Genomic DNA, 22,674 nt, shown 5'->3' with positions numbered 1-22,674 from the left:
ATGGGTGACCCACTGGGAAGTTCTCATCTAAGTTCTCAGAAACAAAATCGTAAGGGCTTGGTCGGGGCCCAAAGCGGACAATATCGTGCTACGGCGAAGTCAAGCTCGGGATATGGTGAAGCCCGAGCCCGAGTCCAGATGCGACAATTTGGTATTAGAGCCAATCCCTAGCTAGAAGTGTGCCAACGAGGACGTCAGGCCTCTAAAGGGGGTGGATTGTTAGATACCACATCGCCCAGGGGAGTGGATCATCTATGTCTTATATGTGCATGTCCACCTCCTTTAGCACAAGGCCTTTTAAGAGCTCACTGGCTTTGGGTTCAGTAGGAACTCCGAAGTTAAGCAAGAAATTGGTCAAAACATTCCCATGATGGGTGACCTACTGGGAAATTCTACTCGCGTGAGTTCCTAAAAACAAAACCGTGAGGGCGTGGTCGAGACCCAAAGCGGACAATATCATGCTAAAACGGAGGCGAGGCTAGGAAGTGACAATTTGGTATCAAAACCACTCTTCTGTGTGGTGCGAGTGTGCCGACGAGGACGTCGAGCCCCTAAGGGGGTGAATTGTAACATCTCACATCGATCAACGAAGAATAGGTGATGTGCCTTATATGTACATGCTCACCTCCATATAGCACGATGCATTTTGGGAACTCACTAGCTTCGGGTTCCATTAGAACTTCGAAGTGAAGCGAGTTAACGCGAGAGCAATCCCAGGATGGGCACTAGGAAGTTCTCGTGTGAGTTCCAAGAAACAAAACCGTGAAGGTGTGGTCGGGGTCCAAAGTGGACAATATCATGCTATGGTAGAGTCGAGCTCGAGATGTGGTGGAGCCCGGGTCGAGATATGACATTATTATTATTTTTTCTTCCACATTCAACCCGGTTTGGTCCCGATCTATTGAATTAATTAAAAGTGACCTACAGTCCATTAATCTGATAATTAATCCAAAATTATTGACCTGAAGATCACTTTTGGACATTATCGATTAAATAATTTATTTGTATACTTTAAACCGTTGACATCCTTTCATAGTCCCGATGCTCTCACACTTGAATTCTCGAAGAAACTCTACACTTAAATCAGCATATTGCATTTTGTGTTCTTGCAGGAACCTCTCCTTTATGAAATAATTGTTCATAAAACTAAATTGAACCTGTAGTTTCATATTTAGTCCTTTTGAAACCCAAAGTTTTCATTCAAAACTTATCACATGAAACCTGTAGTTTTCATGCATAAATTAAACCAATACATGTGTATAGAACCCGAATGTTTTACAATGTATGTCTATGGATTATCATATGACTAACCACGTTTTGTACCCTCCGTTTTAGGGGCGTCGAACTTGAACAAGCTCAATTTCACTGCTCTAGAAGTATCTAGAAGAAACTACCTGAAGTGGGTTCAAGACGTGAATCTCCATCTTACTGCAAAGGGTATTAGAGCTGTCATCGAGGCACTTACCGATGACAAATCTATTGACGAAGCTCAGAAAGCTACTGCAATGATCTTCATTCGAATACACATCCATGATGCTCTGCAAACTAAGTACCTCACTGAGGAGGACCTAGGCACAATCTGGCTTGCTCTGGTCGACCATTTCGATCATTAGAAAGACATCTACTTACCTGAAGCAAGACACGACTGACAGTATCTTCGCTTCCAAGACTTTAGGTCCGTGAATGAATACAACTCTGAAGTTTGTAAAATTTGATCACTGCTACAGTTCTTTAAAGTGGAACTAACCGAATCAAATCTCCATGAGAAGACCTATTCAACCTTCCATGCCATCAATATTGTCTTGCAGCAACAATATAGGGCATAGAAATTCACCAAATTTTCGGATTTGATTTAGGGACCCTAAACCCTAAAGCAGAACTAGCTTTTGATGAAGAATCATCAAGCTCGATCTACTAGCTCGAACAACGTGCCTGAAGGGCATGCAACCAATTATAGCAGCCACAAACGACGCAAGAATCATCGTGGCCGTGGCAATGGGTGGCAAGCCCCACTAGAGACCCAAGGTCAACAAAATCAAGGCCCACCTAAGGGAGAAAATGTGACCCAGAAGCGCCAACCCCTTGCCCCCAAGGCCCCAAACTTCAAGAACACGGGAAAAGCTACCATTCAATCAGTTTCCACTGAAATGGACATGTGCAACCAATATGGATCAAAGGATCATTAGTCACGCGTATGCCGAGCTACCCCTGAGGCTATTACCAAGTATCATTCCCGTCGTGAGTCTAACTTTGCACATATGGAACATTCGGAAGATGCAACTACATCCATAGCGATATCAGATTTTCAGGAGGCATCAACTCCTATGGACGAATAAAATTTTAGACATGTTTTAGGGTGTTTTACCCCTAGTGGCGAACCCACTAGGAGTGGCCAGACCCCCTATCTTTCTAGGTTTATGGTTTAATTTTGGACAATTTTTCTAAGTATTTGGAATAATTTGTTTGGTTTTGGTTTGTTTTGAACTATGGATTTTTATTTTATGGATATTATTTCTCGAATTGATTAATTGAATGAATGGAATTATATTTATGCATGTGACCAATTCAATCAATTTATTTCAATTTATATTTCTAGTGAGGAAGTTAGTTGTTTAGCTGATAGTGCTACCACACACACCATATTGCATAAGCGACACTATTTAACTAACTTTGTACCTATGAAAGCACATCTGACAACTCTCTCAGGCCCATCCAACCTGATCGTGGGATAATAAAAGGACTGTATCATGTTATCCAATGGTATTGTCTTAACCATTAAAGAGCCTCACTATTCTCCACGTTCCGGAAGAACGTTGCTGAGTTTTAGAGATATTCGAGATAATCAATATCATATTGAAACCACTAAAGATAATGGATATGAATTTCTTTGTATCACTTCTTACAAATATGCCCATAAGCGTATTCACAAGAAGTTAGAACGTCTCCTGAGTGGGTTATACATGATAACCATTCGCGACATAGAAGCCTACCATGTGGCTGGCCCTGTGCTTGAGTTCCAAAGCACTTTGTTGCTTTGGCATGACCGTATGGGACATCCGGACGTGACATGATGCGATGTATCCTCTAATCATCACATGGGCATCATTTACCTCTCTACGTTGGATTCTCGCCATGCAAAACGTGTTCGTTGAGGAAGTTGAATATTCAACCCTTGATTACAAAAATTATTTCATAAACCTCCTAAGTTTCTTCAGAGGATTCAAAGGGATATTTGTGGACATATCTAACCAACATGCAAACTGTTTAGATACTTTATGGTGTTGGTTGATGCATCGACACGATGGTCACATGTTTGCCTGTTGTCCACATGCAATGCTGCATTTGTGAAACTCTTAGCATAAATTATTAAGCTAAGGGCTCACCACCCTAATTATTCGATCAAGTCGATTCGACTGGATAACGTTGGAGAGTTTACGTCACAAACTTTTGACGATTATTACATGTCAGTAAGGATTAATGTGGAACATCTAGTACCCTATGTTCACACCCAAAACGGCCTGGTAGAAGCTTTTATAAAGCGCCTTCAATTGATAGCTCGAACTTTGGTTATGCGAACCAAACTATTGGTATCTACCTGGGGCTATGCAATATTGCACGCAGTTATGATGGTCCGCCTGAGGCCCACTGCTACCTAACCTCATTCACCATTACAGTTGGTTATTGGATACGAGCCTGACGTCTAGCATTTATGTGTGTTTGGGTGCACAATTTATGTGCCAATAGAGTCGCCACTACGTACCAAAATGGGTCCTTAGAGAAAAATAGGAATCTATGTTGGCTATGATTCATCATCAATTGTTCTCTATTTAGAACCCTTGACAAGAGATCTATTTACCGCACATTTTATGGATTGTCACTTTGATGAGACAGTATTCTCGCCATTATGGGGAGATAAGCATGCTAACATTCATGGATAATGCCACGACCTATCGTGGTATGCTCACACTATGTCTCATTTAGATCCCCGTACTGCCTAGTCTGAAACTGAGGTGCGATGAATTATAGATATTCAGAGCATTGCCCAGAGCATGCCAGATGCTTTTAATGATCTAGCTAAGGTGACAAGATCACATATACCTGTTGCAAATGGACTTGCAATAATAGATGAACCCTGGGTAATCCCGCCTGGAAAGGCTGGACCATCCGCGAATATGGGGAGGCCACACCTTCCACGCGGCCTAGTACATTGACGGCTAGCCAATCATCTGCTCCAACCCTAAAGCATGGCAGACCCCCTGGTTCAAAGGATTCACAGCCTCGAAAAAGGAAATCAGCACCAACTAGTGACCCTAGTTTGAATCTGACCATCGCTCACTCATCTGTTCCAATGCATGAGGTTATTCTAGATTACGGTGATGTCTTAGACGAAACAACCCGACCTCTCAAGAATCGTGAGATTTCCATCCACTACGCAGTATTGGATGAGGTTTGGAATCGGAATGAGATAATTGTCTAAGATTCATTTGCGTACATAATAGCTACTGACATCATGCTTAACGATGACATTGAACCTTGTTCCGTTGATGAATACCGACGTAGAACAGATTCGTCAAACTAGAAACAAGCAATCCAGGTCGAACTCAATTTGTTTACAAAACATAAGGTGTTTAGACCTATTATTCCAATTCCACCACATGTGAAGCCAATTGGCTACAATTGGGTTTTCGTGAGGAAGCGTAATGAGAAGAATGAAATAGTGGGATACAAAGCACGCCTCTTAGCATAAGGCTTCTCTCAGTGCCTTAGGATTGATTACAAAGAGACATATTCCCCCGTAATGGACGTTATAATGTTCCGCTACCTAATCAGTTTGGTAGTTCTGAAAAACTGAATATGCAGCTTATGGACATGGTAACCACGTATCTCTATAAGGATCTAGATACATAAATCTATATGAAAATTCCAGAATGACTTCCATTGACTGGTTCAAATAGTTCTAGACTATGGAACACTCTCTATTAGATTGCGAATATCACTTTACGGATTGAAACAATCGGGGCGAATGTGGTATAACCATCTGAGTGAATGTTTGACAAGTCAGGGTTACGTGAACAACAAATTATGCCCATCCGTGTTCACAAAGAAGCCACATTCCAAATTTACGATCGTTGTAGTTTATGTCGACGACATGAACCTCATCGAAACTCCCGTAGAGCTTGAGGAAATTGTTGCGCACTTGAAATCAGAATTTGAAATGAAAGATCTTGGGAAAACTCGATATTGCCTTGTCTTAGAGATTGAGCACTGTTCGGATTGAATCCTAGTAAATCAATCGAATTACACCTAAAAGGTGTTGCGACGTTTTAATAAGGATAAAGTGAAGCCTTCGAGTACACCTATGGTCGTTCGGACTCTATATGCCAAATGAGATCCCTTCCATCCAAAGGAGAATGAAGAAGAGATTTTGGAACCTAAAGTTCCATACCTAAGTGCAATTGGGGCTTTATTGTACTTGGCTTAATGCACTAGACCCGACATCGCCTTCGCTGTTAATCTTTTGGCTAGATACAGCAATATGCCCACACGCAGGCACTGGAATGGTGTTAAAGACATTTTATGCTACCTCAAGGGTATGACAGATTTGGGTTTGTTCTATACCTGCAAATCTTCAAGAGTTGTCGCCCCTCTCGGTTCTCGGATTGATTCCCATCTTGTTGGTTACTCAAATGCTGGATATTTGTCTAACCCACATAGGGCACATTCTCAAACGGGCTGTCTTTACATTTGGAGACACTATTATATCTTAGAGGTCTACTAGGCAAACGCTAGTTGCAACTTCTTCGAACCATGCTGAGATTCTCACCTTGCATGAATCATCGCATGAGTGCTTTTGGTTGAGAGCAGTTATGGAACATATTTGAAGCACTAATGGTCTTACTTTCGTCATTGACCTTCCTACGACAATCTTCAAAGACAATGCAACATGTATAGAGCAGTTAAAGAATGAATGCATCAAGGGAGACAATACCAAGCACATAGCGCGGAAGTTCTTTTATTCTCACCAGCAACAACAGCATCAAAACATTGAAGTCAAGCAAATCTGTTCCTAAGATAACCTGGCCGATCTCTTCACCAAGTCATTGCCCAAGTCTACTTTTTAGAAGCTCGTCCAAGGAATCGGTATACGTAAATTATCTGAATTGAATCACTTGTAGTTCTCTTATTTTGAAGTTATGTCTAACTTATGGGGAGTATCCTGAAGCATACTCACTTGATCTTAATGTACTCTTTTTTCTATGATTAGGAGCATTTTTCCCACTGGGTTTTTGCTACCTAATGAGGTTTTAATGAGGCACCCATCCTGAGATGGTCATACTCCGTTTAATTCACTACTTTCGTCCTGTTTGACGTTTGTTTTCGACATTATGCATACTTCTCACTTTTCTCCTTAGTCTATGGGTTTTTTTTCCCACATTGGGTTTTACCATAACGAGGTTTTGTGAGTTTTACTACCCATGCATATTTTCTTAAATTTGAGACTCGCATTCGCCCGTTGTGTTGTCGACTTCATCAACTGTTCTACCTTATCTGCTGAAGATTTGATGCGATGTTTGTTTGAGTATTTACACACTCAAGGGGGAGTGTTGCAGTCATATTTGGAATAAGAATGTGATTGTGCAAATCCTAGTGTATCTAGGGATATCTTTTATATTCCTTTTAATGGTCTAATTTCTATTAGAGTTATAATCATAAAAGGGCAAAGATTTTATCTATCATACTACTATAAATAAAGGCACAATGAGATAATACCACACACACCTCACAATTAAATCTCTCTCTTCTCTCTCTCACTGTCGCCGGCCTCCCTCTCTCTATTCCCTTAGAATAGCTCAGTTAAATAGGCATATAACAAAAATCAATTTATTCGCCCACTCTTTAGTATAAACTAGCAGGAATGCCCGCGCTTTGCTGCGGGTTTTCAAACTATAACCAACAACATACATGAAAATATCCACAGAAAAATTAAATGAAAATCCTGTTGCAATACAATCGCATTCTTAAATGCAGCAATTTAGACAACCCACGTTTTACCTAAGCAACACTCACAAAACCACAAACAATCCCAGAAAAGTTACTGACTTTAGAATTAATTCAAGTATATTAGGAGCACGTTTGCACTCAATACAGGGAACCAGTGGAAAGCAAATCCGTAGCTCTTCTAACTTTTCTATTTGAAATTTGTGGGCAATAAAAGCTGTCAACAAAATAAAACAAAATTTTCAGAAATTATCAAAATAAAATTCAACAACAAATTGCCAATGTCCGACTCATCATAAACAATCAAAATTAAAAGCAGGAAAGACTGAGAGTAGTGTATCAGGCCGATGTCCAACTCGTCATGGAGAGCTTCAGTCATTGATTCTGACAACTCGGCTAAAAGAGCTTTGAGAGAAAAATAGGCATTATCGCAACTATCTTTTGAGAAGTGAATTTCACATCCACAACTAAAATTTCAAAACCCACCACTGAAGCACCATATGGAAACAACAAAGAAGAAATTTAGTCAACTTTTCCATGAAAATCCACCCATAGACTATTTGTGCATTCCTTAAACAAAGTTATTTTCTAATCATTAGTATCCTAACCAAAGCAATTTCCAACTTCAACATTCAAAACGAAAACATACAGAGTTTATATTAATCACTCAAAGTGATGTTTATATTTTGTACCACTACTGATTAACCTTAATACATACATTTCGAGGTCCTCACTAACACTTGAAACCTCTTGGACACATAAAGCTGCAAAATACAAATAAGTAAATTGCTTTGAAAAATATATTAGGATGATATTACCTTCCCAATCACAGCTCATTTGCATCTTGCCAAAATTGTCAGACTCGGATTTAAAAAAATTTGACATTGTATTGCTAAGACCACCAATTGGCTAGATTAAAAAGCATTCCTTTCCCAAAACCTTTGAACTGTTTAGAGTCCAAATTCCAGAAAACAAATGCTAATCAATAACAATCAATGTTGGGTAATCACTGAAATTAAAGTCCAGAATTTACTAATGTCAAACTTATAGCCAAAGGAGCAATCAATTTACTGAACTCCAAAGAAAAATCTTCACAGAAAGTATCTAATTTCCAAAAGCTTTTTCATTCATAATTTGAAATAATTCAAAATTGCAAGCAAGAAAACTCTCCAATTTGAAAAAGCTCTGCAAGGTCATGAAATTGCCCATGAATATCGCCACAAATTGTCACTGGCCCTTTCACATGCATGCAAATAAATAATAATAAGTGTCTACCCATATAGTTTAAAAGATCTACACCAGTGTTACCAGTTCAAAATGAAGGACAATAATAACGCTTTTTTCCCATACAAAATGAAATAACAGTGAAATATGTAATGTAATACAAATATAATAAGAGACTAAAGAGACCAAAATTTACACCTGAACATTGCTTTCTCCCATTAGAATTTCCTTGGCTTTCTCACATAACATTCTCACCTACAGTGAAGCAATGAAGAAATGATGATGTATATGATGATGTATAGATAGACGGTTCTGAAACCAAAAGACAGGAGATAACTTCTTCTCTCTTTTTTTATTTTTTTTAAAATAGAAAACATAATATAACTTAAAAGATGCTTAAACAAACCATTCTGGCATACAGCCAAGTTCGATACTGAGGTAAAAGTCCCATATTATACTTTAGTACATTTCACATAGTTTTGTATAAGACAATTCACTTTGAAAAATGCAACTGCCTTATCTTAAAGTGGCAATGCAACTGCCTTATCTATAGTCAATCGCTAAAATATTTATAGGAATCCAATCCATTTTTTAAATAAATGAGAAGCATGCTATAAGACAATTTGGTTCTTCACCTAATCAGTTCAAAGTTCCCTCGCCAAAATGCGTTCTTCAACTGAAATAGATTTATCCCCTCTTTTTATGCCATATCCAACTAATTTCATGTCATTCCGAAAATGGCCTATTTACCATTTCCCGCAAGATACAAATTATAGATCTTGTAGTAAATTTAGACAAAGTAAGGCATTTGATTTAAAATCACAATAAACAGAACCAGCATTACATCACTACAAACACAAATAAAAGTAACTTGTTGTAGTCAATTAGGCTATATGATCTTTGCTTGCGGCATCTCTAACTATTCGGTTAGCGTCTTTCACTTAATGAATCATGTGTTTTTCAAAGCATTACTAATATACAATTGAAAATCACGGAAAGAACGAAAAATGAACATTTCACAACGAAGAACTAATTTCTAATTATTTAAAAATTAGTCATCAAATTTCATAAATAAATAAACCCAAAAGAATGCAAAAAATTGGAACCTTTGGGTGAGCAAGTAATGTCTCGTATCAAAATCCTTTCTCCCTCCGGCGAAAGCTCTGTGCTGCCACTGCACCCAACCATGAATCAGAGAAGAAGCAGAGGATTGAGCATGGAGTGGAGAGAGTTCCACTGAGAGAGAGAAAGAACAGAGTGTGTGCATCTAACAATTTAAGCATGATCTGATGGATTTTTAAGAATGAAATTTCAGAAATGAAAATGAAGGGGGGCATTTGGAGGAATGGGCAGAAGAAGAGAAGCAGCTGAGACAGAGAAGCGTGGACAGAATAACATGATAAACTTTATCTTGGTCTGGAACGTGAAAAACTATCTAGCAACACAATTTGTCAAGAGATGTAAGTTCTATATATATATATATATATATATATATATATATATATATATATCAACTTGTCATATTTCATAAAACTAAAAGCATGGCAATTTATGGAACCTTAGCTGCCATTTGTCATATCCGGCAGCTGCTTCAGCCACCCCCACTGGAATCCAGGGTTAAGTGCATTTCATTCGAAAATCCATCACTCTGAAAAACGAAAACAAAAAATCAATTCAAACCCATCATATCCAACAACCCAAATATTATAATAATCTAATCAAACAATAAACAATTAGAGATGAAGCTCTATTACCATAAAGAAATCAGGGGTTGTCTGGTATAAGCTAGCTAAAGCTTCATCAAATATATAGAGAATGATCAAACAATTACCAGACAGAATTTGTGGCTTGTTTGGTAGAACTAATTGAAGCTTCATCCACTATATAAAGGATCACCAAAGAACTAAAAAAAGTGGTAATATGTTGTTATAATTGAATCATAATTCGAGTCTTACTCCAAGATGGACGGCGTGGCAACTTTAATTCATGAAATTAGGAATATATAGAGTCAAATAAAATTGGATAAACCAAAATTCTTGATAGATCAACTATGAGGGCTATATATAGTCATGTCACACTTTGGATTATATGTAGAGAAGTGAGAACCAAAATTTATGAAGACACAAAGACTTCAGATACGAAGACACAAACTTTAGATACAAAGAGAATAAGAAAACAAAACAACTTGACACTATTTCTTTCTTGTATTATGAAGCAGTAGATTGCCACATGCTAAAATGTTAAATCTGCTTGGATATGGAATGTGCAAACACAAAAACATGGACTCCATACTTTGGCCTACCAAATACTCTTTGTGGATGCTTACCCCAGAATTGTCTGCATGAATTTTTTCCTTTTTTCAAGCCATGCTTTATCGATAGCCTATCGTATTTCGTATTCTCAATGTGTCTTTAGATTGTGAAACATACCCATCTTATTAAACTATAATTCTTATTTCACTTTAGTGATACCTCAAACTTTCAAATGCTGCTTTAGCTTCATCACTCCTTTTTCAATGGATTTTCTTCAGGTCTCCTGGCCTATAAAATACAGAATAGGAATGTGAAATATAAAAGTTACAACCACTAAAAAAACAGAGTATACTTTTAGACAACATGTTCAAACACCCAAATATAATTGATATCTTCCAAAAAAAAGAAAATGCCTCTCGATTAGATTTCTTTCATTCACTAACCTTCTCCTTGACAGACTTCTAAGATAGAACCAAAAAGGAAAACCAGTCACAACTGGAGCAAGGAGTGGGGAAGCAGGCAGAGAGAAGTGGGAATTATACCTGGAAATAACAAAAAAACCCAGCGAGTACAACAATCTGTGAACACCATGCTTGGCAAGGGTAGAAATTTCATTAAATATTGAGATGAACATGATAAGATTCATATGCAAAATAAAAACAAAATACAGTATACTACAGTTCATAAAAACTTGCACTCAACTCCCAGTTCATAAAAACATAGAAAGAAAGTGTATTGGTTTGGTATAACTGAATAACCATGCACAATAATGAGCTCATACTCATTGAGAGACGTTCAAACATGATTGTACAAATCATATATAAGAAGAAATACTCTACGCATATACTTTGAGCAACAGAAATTATACTAAAAAATAGAAATTATTATTGATTAAGCCCACCAAAGTTTCTCAATCACTTCGAATGTCAACTCATTGTTTGCAAAAGATATACAAAATAGTATATTAGTTGGGTTACAAAGAGTAATCACTCTTACAATGATTCTCACATGTTGAAAGATGGACAACCAGATTGTTGCACGTGCAAAAAACATGATTATACGAATCATATATAAGAGAAAGTACTATATAGCCATATAGGTATACTTCAAAGTAACAAACTTTATACAAAAACTCGAAATTATTATAGAGTAAGGACAACTATATTATACAATCAACTTTGAAGTGTTATCCATTGGTAAATTTTCAGTATTAATTCTATTGGATTATCCATAAGAAATTCAGAATCCAAAACTGCATCAATTGTTAGTTCAGAGTTCAAACCAACAGCCACTCTGCTTATGTGGTCTAGACCCAAACCATACAGTACAAAATTGAAAACTCCATAAAAATGATCCCTCACTTTTTTTCAGAGGAACTATCCCATTTGAGCTCCGGATCTACCACATTTGTGCAGTGTAACCCCTCTATATCTGGAGCTGGCCCGCAAAGAAGCCAGTGCTCTGCCGACGTAGTATGTGCAGTAATTCTTCCTTAATCAAATTCTTCATCTATTCATTCATTAGAAAAAAAGATTACAACCCAAACCCACCGCCATTTTAAATTAATCAAAATTAGGTTAACCAAGAAACGTATGCATCATCCAACCTGTTTTTAATCATCCTCGTAATCACTGAGGTTTTAATTGATATCATCCAACCTGTTTCATTCATTTAAAAAAAAAAAAGGATTAAAACCCAAATCCTCCCCCCCCCCCCCAATATGACACTCCTCTGACCCTGATCTCAGCTCGACTGTAGGCTCTAATTCAGCCAACCCAATTTAAGAACAATAATACATACAATTCCCACAGTAATCAAATTATCTAAATCCCCAAACAGCAAGAAAATCCAAGCAAAACAACCGAGGAAGTCTTTTTACCCAGCCGAGCATGAACTGTGTCAAATCCACCTATATGTCAAAACCCTGTACATAAGTTTCATAAAAAATAAAAAAAACCAAATAGAAAATCATGACAAAAAATTGGATTAATTGACACTAATCCAAGTCAATGAAATAGCCAAGGTCAAGAATCCATACCCGAATACACTTGTTTCCCACAGTTCCTGCACCCAATAAAAAATCTATAAATCGTAATTATACCAAATTTGGACGGATGTATTTGCATCTTGCATTCAAATTCCAAAAATCAACTCAAAAGAAAATAACCCATAAAAAATTAAATTTAACTAAGCAAACCCAAATTAAGTAAATCAAAGACTTCCAGATATAATGTGAAATATATAAAAAAAATTTCCCTTACCAGAAACCAAGAACCCTAATCTGATCAATGCCCGATTAAAAAGATTAAAAAGAACCAACCAATCAAAACTTCCAGACCGATTGCAGTGGCGGACTGCAAACGAAGTTGCAGGCCTCCTTATATTTAATTTTCTTTTGCCTAGCGGGAGAAATGGAGGCTCTGGGATTGTTGGGGAGATGATCGACCCCCATAATTTTCTTTTTGTTTCGGGTTTCGACCTAAAACCCTAATTTGAACCAAAATGCATAGAAAGAAGAACATCGGATCTACTACTAACCTTTGTTCTAATCATTCTCTTTGAACTCGTTCTCCAAAGCTTTATCGATCATGTCGACGAAGCTGCCTTCTATGGGCTTGGAGAGCGAGACACTGGACTCGGTGGGCGTTGGCGTTAAGGAGGAGATCTGAGTTAGTGACCGAGTCGTCAGCAGCAACATTCCCTACTCCTCACCCTCCCTCCCTCTCTCTCTGTCGCTCTGTCTCTCTGTCTCCCTCACCCTGTCTCCCTCCATCCTATCTCTATCTCTATCTGAGAGGCATGGTCTCCCATCCCCGAAACCCTCACCGAATGACAACACTCTCTCTCCATCTCCCTCTCTTCTGTCCCTCTGTTTGCGCTAAGCCATCCAATCCGTCCAAAACCATACGGACAAAATTACCCTCCTAACTTTTGATAATTACCTTCCAACCCAGCCATAGATATGATGGTAGTGATGTAAATAAAGCAAAATCGAGGGTCAATATTTTGACTGTAGCTAAGCTACAGTCAATTCATTCCTCAATTTTAGAATAGATAATATATATCTTCATCTAAAATCACATGATTTATTTTGAATGAAAAACTTAAGATTTTAAAATAAGATGACAAATTAATAATTTTAAAAAATTAATATGAATTTTTTTTAAAATGTATAAATTATTAACCCGATCTGCCTCATAAATTTTAGTTTGTCTCATTTTGCTCATCAAAATATCATTTAAATTTTTATTTATCTACAATGGCTGAACAAGAGTATCAATGGCCCACAAAGTTCTTTTTTTTTTTCAAATGAAAAAGATCGATTAGTTATGATGGTTTGAACATGTGAAACGAAAATCTACTGACGCTCCAGTTAGAGAATGCAATTATGGAACAAAAGTTCAGGACCGAAAAAGTAGAGGAAGACCTAAAAAGACTTTGCAAGATACTCTAATAAAAGACTAAAGAGTACTTAGATCTAACGGAAAACGTAACACATAACCAAGAGCAATGACGTTCTAAGATTCATATAACTGATCCCACTTAATAGGAAAATGCTTTGTTGCTGTTGAAATATATCGATTAGTTAGGTCACAAGCACATTAGCGTCGAGCAACTGCATCTAACACCATGAATAGAAGTAGAACTCGCACACAATTTTGCAGGTACATTTAAATACATATAACGAAAGGCACTACAGTGTTTGCAATGTGCACATTACCGGTCTACTGGAGTAAATTGCTCACTCTGGCAGTTCGAGTTACTAGCGCTTTGATTTTGTGGACGACCTTTTTCTTTCAAGTTTTTTCTGTGTAGCTTCAAATTCTTCTTCTGTGGGTTCTGAAGCAGCAGTGCTCCCGCCGTATCTGGAAACTAGAGAAGAGAACATACAATCAGACTGGTTTTTCCTCTCACTGCGGCGCTGAGATATGATTGCGTACAGATCTTCTGTCTGTTTCTTTGCCCTGTAAAAGATTAGATTTAAGTACATAGGTTTTTAATTTCTTGATTGAGCTAAAAAAGTATAAGCAATTAAATAAACTTGTAGGAAAGTACTTACTTGTTCTTCCGCCTTAAAGGGCTAGTAGGAGGTTTTGTTTCCGATACTTTCTTTGCCCATTTTACGTAGGCTTTGGTTGATTTCAGTTCTCCTGCAAAAGAGAACAAAAGAGAGGGAGGGTGTGAATAACGTTAAAGAGCACACACTCAAATTGGGGACAATTCTATACGCCAAGAATGCATCAATTGTGTCAATGTTACTTAAATTTGAAAGTTTACTTGTGTGACTTAACAAATGCACCAATAACATAGCACGATTACGGTGGTTTAACACGTAAAACAACTATTGATAGATATGCCAATTAGAAAGGGTAGCTTAATTGATGAGTAAGCGTAATTAGAAAATATAACTTATAAGATAGCATGTGACTTGACTCCAGACAATTAAAACGAGGCTCTAATGTTGCTGTATAGATGATCATTCATCAAACCAAAAATCTTAACCAGTGTAGAAGATAGAATCCAGCAACTGATAAGGTCCCTCTAAGGAGTTAAAGGGGACATATGACTAAACATTCGTAGTTAATCTTATCACCTACAATCAATGGGACATGGTTTGCAAGGCTGGTCTGAGCTCAGAAAAGATCGACATTCCTGGTTAATCTTATCACCTAATAAGATTGACACGTAAGTTTGTGGTACGACGATGGGAAAATCCTTTCAATCATTTAAGATAGAGAGAAAAAAAATTCCATTGGATAGAAGGATTTAAAACAATGAATTTAAATTTGGACAAGACGCTCAGATTTGTTAGAACCATGAAGTACCAAATATATAAATCTATGAAATGACTAGACATACTGTAACAACTGAATTTGAAATGATAAGGTTCAATGAATCATTTGAAATCCATGTACTCCTTCAGTCAGGTAAATATAAATAGACATTGTAAACATTATATTCATGTACATAAACTAAAAACCTGAACCAAAGTCTCAGAAATTTCACTATGAAACTGGAGCTTAAAAACATACAGACCTGCTGCTATTGCCTCATCAAGAATATCCTTGAAACGGTGTGAATCAAGTTTAGGATCTGAACAAATCATTGAACAGAACACTCTGCAAGGAAAATAACTGTAAGGTAAGGATCAAACACAAACAGGAAGCCAAAAGACAGAAATGATAAACGCCACTAACATCAAAGCTAATACCTGTTCATATTCCCCTTGTACTGGCTATACAGCTCAATCAAATCTTTCTTCTCAGAATCAGACCCTCTATAGTTTGCTTCAAACTCTTCAATATCAGCTTCAGTGACCTGCAATGGATGTGGATGTTGTTAGAAATACGCCAAAAGCACAAATGACATTGTGCTATATCAAACGACAATATGAAAAGATGAAAACATCCCAACCTTTTTATATCTGACACGGAAATATTCTTGCAGATTCTGAACAACATCACCAGCAAGGTCCTGCTCATGAAAATGCAACCAAAATAAGCAACACTTGATGAATAAGGCAACATTTGATTTCCCAAAGTATCTAAAACCCTCCAAATTGATCTTACAAAGCAGTTGCCCAAGTACGAAGGTTGCAATAATTCTAAAAAAAAACAATCAACCCCGACATATTTACTTGTTATTTCTAGTAAAGAATCCTACTTATCACACTAAACAGCATAATGCATTAAAGTGAATGAATCAAAAAACAAAGAAAATAACATCACGCACTCATGATAAGCTCATATTTATATATATTTTACATCAAATTCACTTGTCTTTTCTTAGTTAGTTCCTTATATTTTTGAGCTATTTACTTTGTTTTTGTGTTTTGTGGGAATTGTCAAGCAAAGAAAAGAAAAATAGCACAAGTGGGATTTTAAGTGATAAATTCGTCAAAACTGCATGTGCAGATCAGCTGACTTTGAAAGCAAGTTGCGAACAGCTCAGAATGAATTAGAGAATGAGCCATATATACTTGGAAAGCTACAGATGTCTATTTTCTAGAGCATTTCGCAAATTGTTAATATCATTTGTCTAGAAGAAGTTATGGTCGTTTTAACACTGAAAGGTTACCAAGAGGCTGAGCAGTTTGTAACTGCAATGAAAGCAATAAACCCATTAAATCTAGCAGCCAAAACTGATGCAGCCAAGAACAAGTCAGCTGACACTTATTCAAATATAAAAGGGAATAGAATCAAAGATGAGGATTAAGAGGGAGTAATTGGCATAAAGGCTATCCAAAGAGTTACAATTGTTTTACCATTTCCTCTCACTTATTGTCATCACTAAATGGCTATTAGTGGGTGAGTTAAGGAGAAGAAAAGGGTGCAACAAGAATTGGTTTAAAAGCAGCGTTGGGGAAGGAAGGAAAGGGAAGAGGAGGCCTCGGTCGATTTCTTTCGATTCTATCTTCTCAAATTCATGTCTATCTTTTGTTTTAACTTAAGGATTGTGTGTAACTAAATTTTTAGTAGTTAGGGGCTGTTTTGAAGCCCCGAATATGGTTGCTAGTTTGTTATGACATTTTGTTTGAATTACTTTAATGAATGGATGAAAATTGGTTCACTACTTGTCTCATTGATGAATTCTTTATTTGTTTTTTATGGATGCATACGTAGTAAGCATATCTAAGATTCTAAAACTATGAATATGTGTGTGTCTGCCCTTGTCGAATGAGGACCTACATAAGTTCTAGATTAGTACTTGTTAATTGCGATTAACATGTGAACCAATTTCTAGAATAAGTAAGACAACGTCAGTACTTACGATGCCTTGTGATGACTCAAACTCTTTTTGTTCTTAATGATTTCTACTTGTTAAATCTATAAACACGCCATTCTAGATTGCATGCTAGGAACTAAGTTAAGTTGAAAACGCCATTCTCTTAATATACTACATAAGAAAGAGTAATAGGTTGAGTTCTAACATTGAGCCAACTTGAGCATCTTCATCCAGAAATAAAAGGAATTTGAATGAAACATAACATGTTTGCATGATTATTTGGTGGTGGATAGCAATTCCCCTAACTCGTTTTTCTTAATTTGTGAACTACTTAAAATTTGTTTCTGTCCTATTTTTGTTCAATTTAATTTAAATAACAAATCAACTCCAAAAATTTGTGTAAATGTAGTTCTGTGTGTCTAGTACCTTCATATAAAATTTTGTAGACTTTAGATAAGTGTAAGTCGGTCTAATAATTATTTTTTGGTGGCTGGTCAGTAGGGATAGCAACCAGTTTTGTGACATTGTAAATAGTTAGATAAAAATATCTTTTGCAGGAAAGACCCTTATTTTCATATGCTCCCATTGACAAATCTTAGTGTTAATAAGAAAAATCAATATGACATTTGTATGCTACTTTGTGGTGTGTTTTTAATCTTATCAACTCACATCATCATCAAGGCAACCCGTCTCATCATAGAGCGCTCGTTTCTCCCCATCGCCGAGAATCGATATCACCTTTTGCAATTGCTGGAACTTCTCTTTAGCTTCCTACACGAACAATATCAAAATTTACACTTACAGTTACAGAAACACCACAATTCACAGAAGAAGAAAAAACACAATTTTTTTAACAAGCTTTCTCACCTCATCACCAGGATTCTTATCCGGATGCAATCGCAATGCTAACTTATGATACGCCTTCTTTATTTCCTGCTGAGTAGCGCTTCTCTCCACACCAAGAACCTACGAAACAAACAAACCCTAACCCATAAAAAAAAACCCCAATTTTCCAAATTAGGGCAAAAAAGACACTCTGAAGTCAAAATTTCCAGCTTAATCATCAAATTCAGACGCTAACCGGATTGCATCAAGAAAAATTAAAATTTCGAACGGATTTAACGCACCTCATAGAGGCTTTTCTTGTTGGTGGAAGTTGGGGGGTCGGGATCTTCGTCGCTGTGTTCCTGCTGTTCGTCTTCTTCTTCGACTTGTGGTGGGGGTTGCTGCTTCTGCTCAGAAACCCCAGCTTTCTTTCTTTTCCCCATTTTCTTCGAATCGGGAGCTTTGAAATTTGGGGAAAGATTTGGTAGTGACCAGTGAGGGCTTGTATTTATATGTAAATTTTTGGAGCTTCGATTTGCTCCCGCCAATTAGCGCTCCAATTTACCCTTTTCCCGCCGCGATGGCGTGGAGGAATTGCGTCGGACCGGTCATGAGTTTTTAAATTCCCGGTCGAAATTTCAAATGGTGCCCCTTAATAAATAGACCTTTTTTTTTTTTACATATTAATTCATGTTAGAATTAAGGATCTAAAATCTTTTAATCCTTTAGTGCTATTTTAAATTCGTCTTAATTTTTTTTAAACATTTTAAATAAGTACTTAATTTATTGAAAATATCATATTTGTTAAAGCCCAACAAATAATATTCAAAATACAAATTGAGTATATCATGGTTAATATTAATATTAGTTGATTCAAAATCTGAATTTTAAGCATAAATTACATAATATGGAATCCAATGATCAAACGTTTATTGAATTGAATAAAATATGGATGCATATTGAAATTCATTGGGAGCGCAATCTCCACAAAACGAGAGTTAAAATTTCAGATAAGGTTTCAAAGAGCTTGTTTTTGCTCATGTGATTTCCTTACTTGTCGATTCTCAACTCATAAAACTTCCAATTTATATGTGGTGAAGATGGTGGTGACCACATCATAACAATTGAATGATGTTTTAAAAGATAGACGGTTTAGATCTTTAAAATACGTTACGGAATGAGCTCCTTCAAAAAAATGTGTCAAAATTATATAAAATGTTGGCATCCGTCCCCTTTGTATACACACAACAAGGTTTGGGGATTCGAGGTAAGACACTCAATGAGCCAATCTTAATAGTCTGAGATCGAAATCGTCTTCTGTAAAGGTGGGAGTAGTTGGCAACGTTGGTGCTGATGCCTAAGGTAAAAGGACTTGGATTGTCTGCCCTCCCATTTCAGTACCCTCCTCGTGCCCTTTTGTTTTGTGTGGTCACGGTTAAGCCACGTCAACATTTTATATTGTTTTTTTATAAAAATAATAAAACAAAAAGAAATAGTAATATAAAATGTTGACGTGACTTAACCGTGACCATACAAATAGGAAGGCACGAGGAGAGCACTGAAATGGAAGGGCAGATAATCCAAGTCCAAGGTAAAATGGTGGTAGTAGAGATGACAATCATAGTGGCGCAGACAACAATGTGGTTATTACCACATGATCTGGATCAATTTGCCTCTTCAAAACCAAAGCCCAACCCAACACGACTATGTGTCCGTCCAGCCCAGACCAAACTCCAAATCCCCGAACAGTTCACAGTCCGACTGGGACCTGTACAGTGAAATGGCAACACCGCAATTATGTGGTCGTCGAGGGGCGGTTACATCGCTACCACCGACTTAGTGGAAAGCGTTCGTTCGCAAAACGGAAAGGTGAAATAAAGAGCCCCACGAGAAGCCTCCAAACCAAAAAACCCAGCACTACCAATTATCTCTTTCCCCTTTTTATTTTTTATTTATTTTTTATGTACCGCCCTACATATTTATTTTTATTTTTCCAATAATTAATATCAAAGCAATAATCTCCTCGATCAGGGTATGAAGCTCATCCCCCTCCCTCTCTCTGCTTTTTTTTTTATTTTTTATATTTTATTTTCCAGTATTTGTTTGATTTTGTTATTAATTTATTGTTTTTTGAAATTTGAAATTTTGAAACGAGGAGCAGGAATTGCCTGGTTGGATTTTCGACTCGGATCGGCCGGAACCAAACAGGTTAGAGTTTGATTTTGTGTATGAATTTTGGGATTGGGAATTGTATGGGTCAATTTTTTGTACTTGTAAATGCAAGCTCCCGAATTCCGTAGTTTTTTCAATTTCTTTGGTCAATTAAGTGTGGAGGGTTTCATTCGTCTGGAATTGAAAACGTTTACGGTTGAAAGTTTGGATTTTTTGTTGTCTGACTGGGATTGTTCGTTTATTATCGGAGTTTTTGAAGATTTTGGCATGTATAGAGGAATTTGTAGGAGTTTATGGGTTATTTGTATAGGTTTGAACTGAGCTTGTTTGGATTATATCGGATTTGGGTCAAGTTCACGACGTTATAGGGAAAATTTTGATGTTTTGTTGGTTTTCTGCATATGTTATTAAGTGGCTTGAATTGTAAACGTTGGCCTGGACAGTTCACCTCGGGGCATTCGATTTGTATGACAGAGCAAGTGAAATTGAAGTTTTACCCATGTTGAAAATCTGAAAAGTTTGGCGGAAGGAGATAATTAGCCCGAATCATATACTACTTGCATGATTCGATGTGTTTAAGTCCATATGAGTTCTATTTTCGTCTTTGGTTATTTGGTACTTGTGGTATGGCATCTGTAAAATTGCTTTTATGTAATTCACTCTGCTGGGCGTTTGGTTATTTGGTAGCTCCAAGTTTGATTATATGTTTTTAGTTATAGAATTTCGCCTCTATTTTGCATGTTTATGGTGGTTTGATATTTTTGCAGTGGGTGAATAGGCCATTGGGTTAAGACTTGTTTTATGATGTTTAAACGGCGAGGTTTTCTTGGTGCAGATAAGTAGAAAAGATGGAATCTCATGATGAAACTGGATGCCAAGCTCCAGACCGCCCTATCCTTTGTGTTAATAACTGTGGATTCTTTGGAAGGGCCGCGACAATGAACATGTGTTCCAAGTGTTACAAGGACACGCTCTTAAAGCAGGAGCAAGCCAATTTGGCTGCATCATCCATTGACAGCATTGTGAATGGCGGCGGCAGCAGCAGCAGCAGCAACATCTTCATTGACCCAGTTGTTGCAAGTGTTGTCGATGTGCAAGCTGTACGAGTGGAGACAAGTGTTGTCTCAACAGAAGCATATATTGAATCATCCCCAAGCATGAAGATTGAGATGAAAGAAAATAAGGGACCAAGCAGATGCACTACTTGCCGAAAGCGCGTTGGTTTAACTGGCTTCAATTGCAAATGTGGAAACACCTTCTGTGCAAGTCATCGTTATTCTGATAAACATGACTGTCCTTTTGATTATAGGACTGCTGGTCAGGATGCTATTGCAAAAGCCAATCCTATCGTGAAGGCAGACAAACTTGACAAAATCTAGGAGTCGCGGGCGGAAGTGAAGATCAATCTATTTGAGGATGATGATTCTCTTTCTTGGCTTCTTGTCTGCATAGGTCTCCTAATGGTAAAATTGCTTAAGGTCATGATAATGAGGATATCATTTAAGTGAAGTCTATTCCTTGTTGGTGAAATATTTCTAAGCTGGCTCCACTGTCTTAAGTCGTTATTATTGTTGGTTTGATGGATGTCTTTGGAGTTATTTTAGTGTGTTCTATGCTTGGTATGCATTTCTTTATCGCAGTACAATTATGCAATGTAATGCAATGCAACTAAAATTTCCTTAAATTGTTTGTTCCACATTTTCACAATGTATATATGTGCTCAGTTCAGATTTGAAATCATGGTGTTAATACACTTTTATTATGCTCATATGGTTGGGGGCTTATTGTGTCGGTAATTGGCAGTGAATTCCCGCTTAGGTCTTGTTTGGTAGCTTTTACCTTCCCAATTTTCTTTATGGTAGTGTTAGTAATTATGAGTAGAAGGCTCTTAGTTGACCTGTTCCTCCGTATATTCTCACTGCCTGGGCCCTAGGGTTATGGTTTCACACAGACGTATAAGTTTGAAGTTTTTTTCTTATGTAGTCTTTCGTGCTGAAGAAAATGAGAAACAAAATAGCTTCTTTTTCTTTTGGTGGTTTTCTCATCAGGAGTGCTTAAGTTCTATCATATATTCTTTGTTAATTGTTTTTTGTTTTTGTTTCACTCTTATCTTGCAAACTCTCTTCCATCATTTTGTAAGTTTTAAAACTTTTGTGTACTTCGTTTATATTGCAGCAGTTTCTGCTCGATTCTTTTCATGTCAATAGTGCATACATCTTATTGATCTTCGGCTTTGTTGGGTGTCTCCAAGTTTAAGGTTATCTGTTATGTGATTGCTAGGTACAAGATCAAGGTTAGGTTATTCTACTTCCAGATAAGTGGAGAATTTTTTATTGTCATGATCTTCTTTTCTTAGTGTTATTTGGAACTTTTGGGATCCGAACTTTGAAGTGATGATTGGCAGAAGCGTGAGACAGAAGTATATTCGTTGCTTGATGTATACTAGTATTGATTTACAGAAGAAAAATGCGGTGGT

At 37.1% G+C, this 22,674-nt stretch overlaps 2 protein-coding genes across 2 annotated transcripts; one reads left to right on the top strand and one right to left on the bottom strand.

The window, feature by feature from the left end:
- Window positions 1–14,018: 14,018 nt before the first annotated feature.
- On the bottom strand, window positions 14,019–18,656 carry LOC126592879 (chaperone protein dnaJ 6-like). The gene is made up of 8 exons (XM_050258668.1): window positions 18,329–18,656; window positions 18,069–18,167; window positions 17,871–17,972; window positions 15,891–15,950; window positions 15,688–15,794; window positions 15,513–15,595; window positions 14,536–14,626; window positions 14,019–14,440 (listed from the first exon to the last, which is right to left on the bottom strand). Exons 1-8 carry the CDS (start codon window positions 18,467–18,469, stop codon window positions 14,239–14,241), a joined length of 885 nt encoding a protein of 294 aa, XP_050114625.1. The 5' UTR covers window positions 18,470–18,656; the 3' UTR covers window positions 14,019–14,238.
- A 1,233-nt stretch (window positions 18,657–19,889) lies between these two features.
- LOC126592880 (zinc finger A20 and AN1 domain-containing stress-associated protein 8-like) lies at window positions 19,890–21,935 on the top strand. Its single transcript, XM_050258669.1, has 3 exons — window positions 19,890–20,058; window positions 20,188–20,234; window positions 21,034–21,935. The coding sequence occupies exon 3, from the start codon at window positions 21,047–21,049 to the stop codon at window positions 21,575–21,577; it is 531 nt and encodes a 176-aa protein (XP_050114626.1). The 5' UTR covers window positions 19,890–20,058; window positions 20,188–20,234; window positions 21,034–21,046; the 3' UTR covers window positions 21,578–21,935.
- The last annotated feature ends 739 nt before the right edge of the window (window positions 21,936–22,674 follow it).

This window comes from Malus sylvestris, chromosome 12 (genome assembly GCF_916048215.2).
Source record: "Malus sylvestris chromosome 12, drMalSylv7.2, whole genome shotgun sequence".
Classification (NCBI taxonomy): Eukaryota; Viridiplantae; Streptophyta; class Magnoliopsida; order Rosales; family Rosaceae; genus Malus; species Malus sylvestris.
The sequence above is the reverse complement of the archived record's forward strand: the minus strand, read 5'-3'. Positions and strand labels throughout refer to the sequence as shown.

Bases quoted from the DNA above. Each gene is read 5' to 3' on its own strand.
- LOC126592880 (XM_050258669.1), top strand. From the start codon at position 21,047: ATGGAATCTCATGATGAAACTGGATGCCAAGCTCCAGACCGCCCTATC.
- LOC126592879 (XM_050258668.1), bottom strand. From the start codon at position 18,469: ATGGGGAAAAGAAAGAAAGCTGGGGTTTCTGAGCAGAAGCAGCAACCC. The intron at 15,596-15,687 runs GTATTAGCTTTG...TTTTCCTTGCAG, and splicing joins TACAAGGGGAATATGAACAG to AGTGTTCTGTTCAATGATTT. The intron at 14,441-14,535 runs GTAAGTACTTTC...AATCTTTTACAG, and splicing joins CCTTTAAGGCGGAAGAACAA to GGCAAAGAAACAGACAGAAG.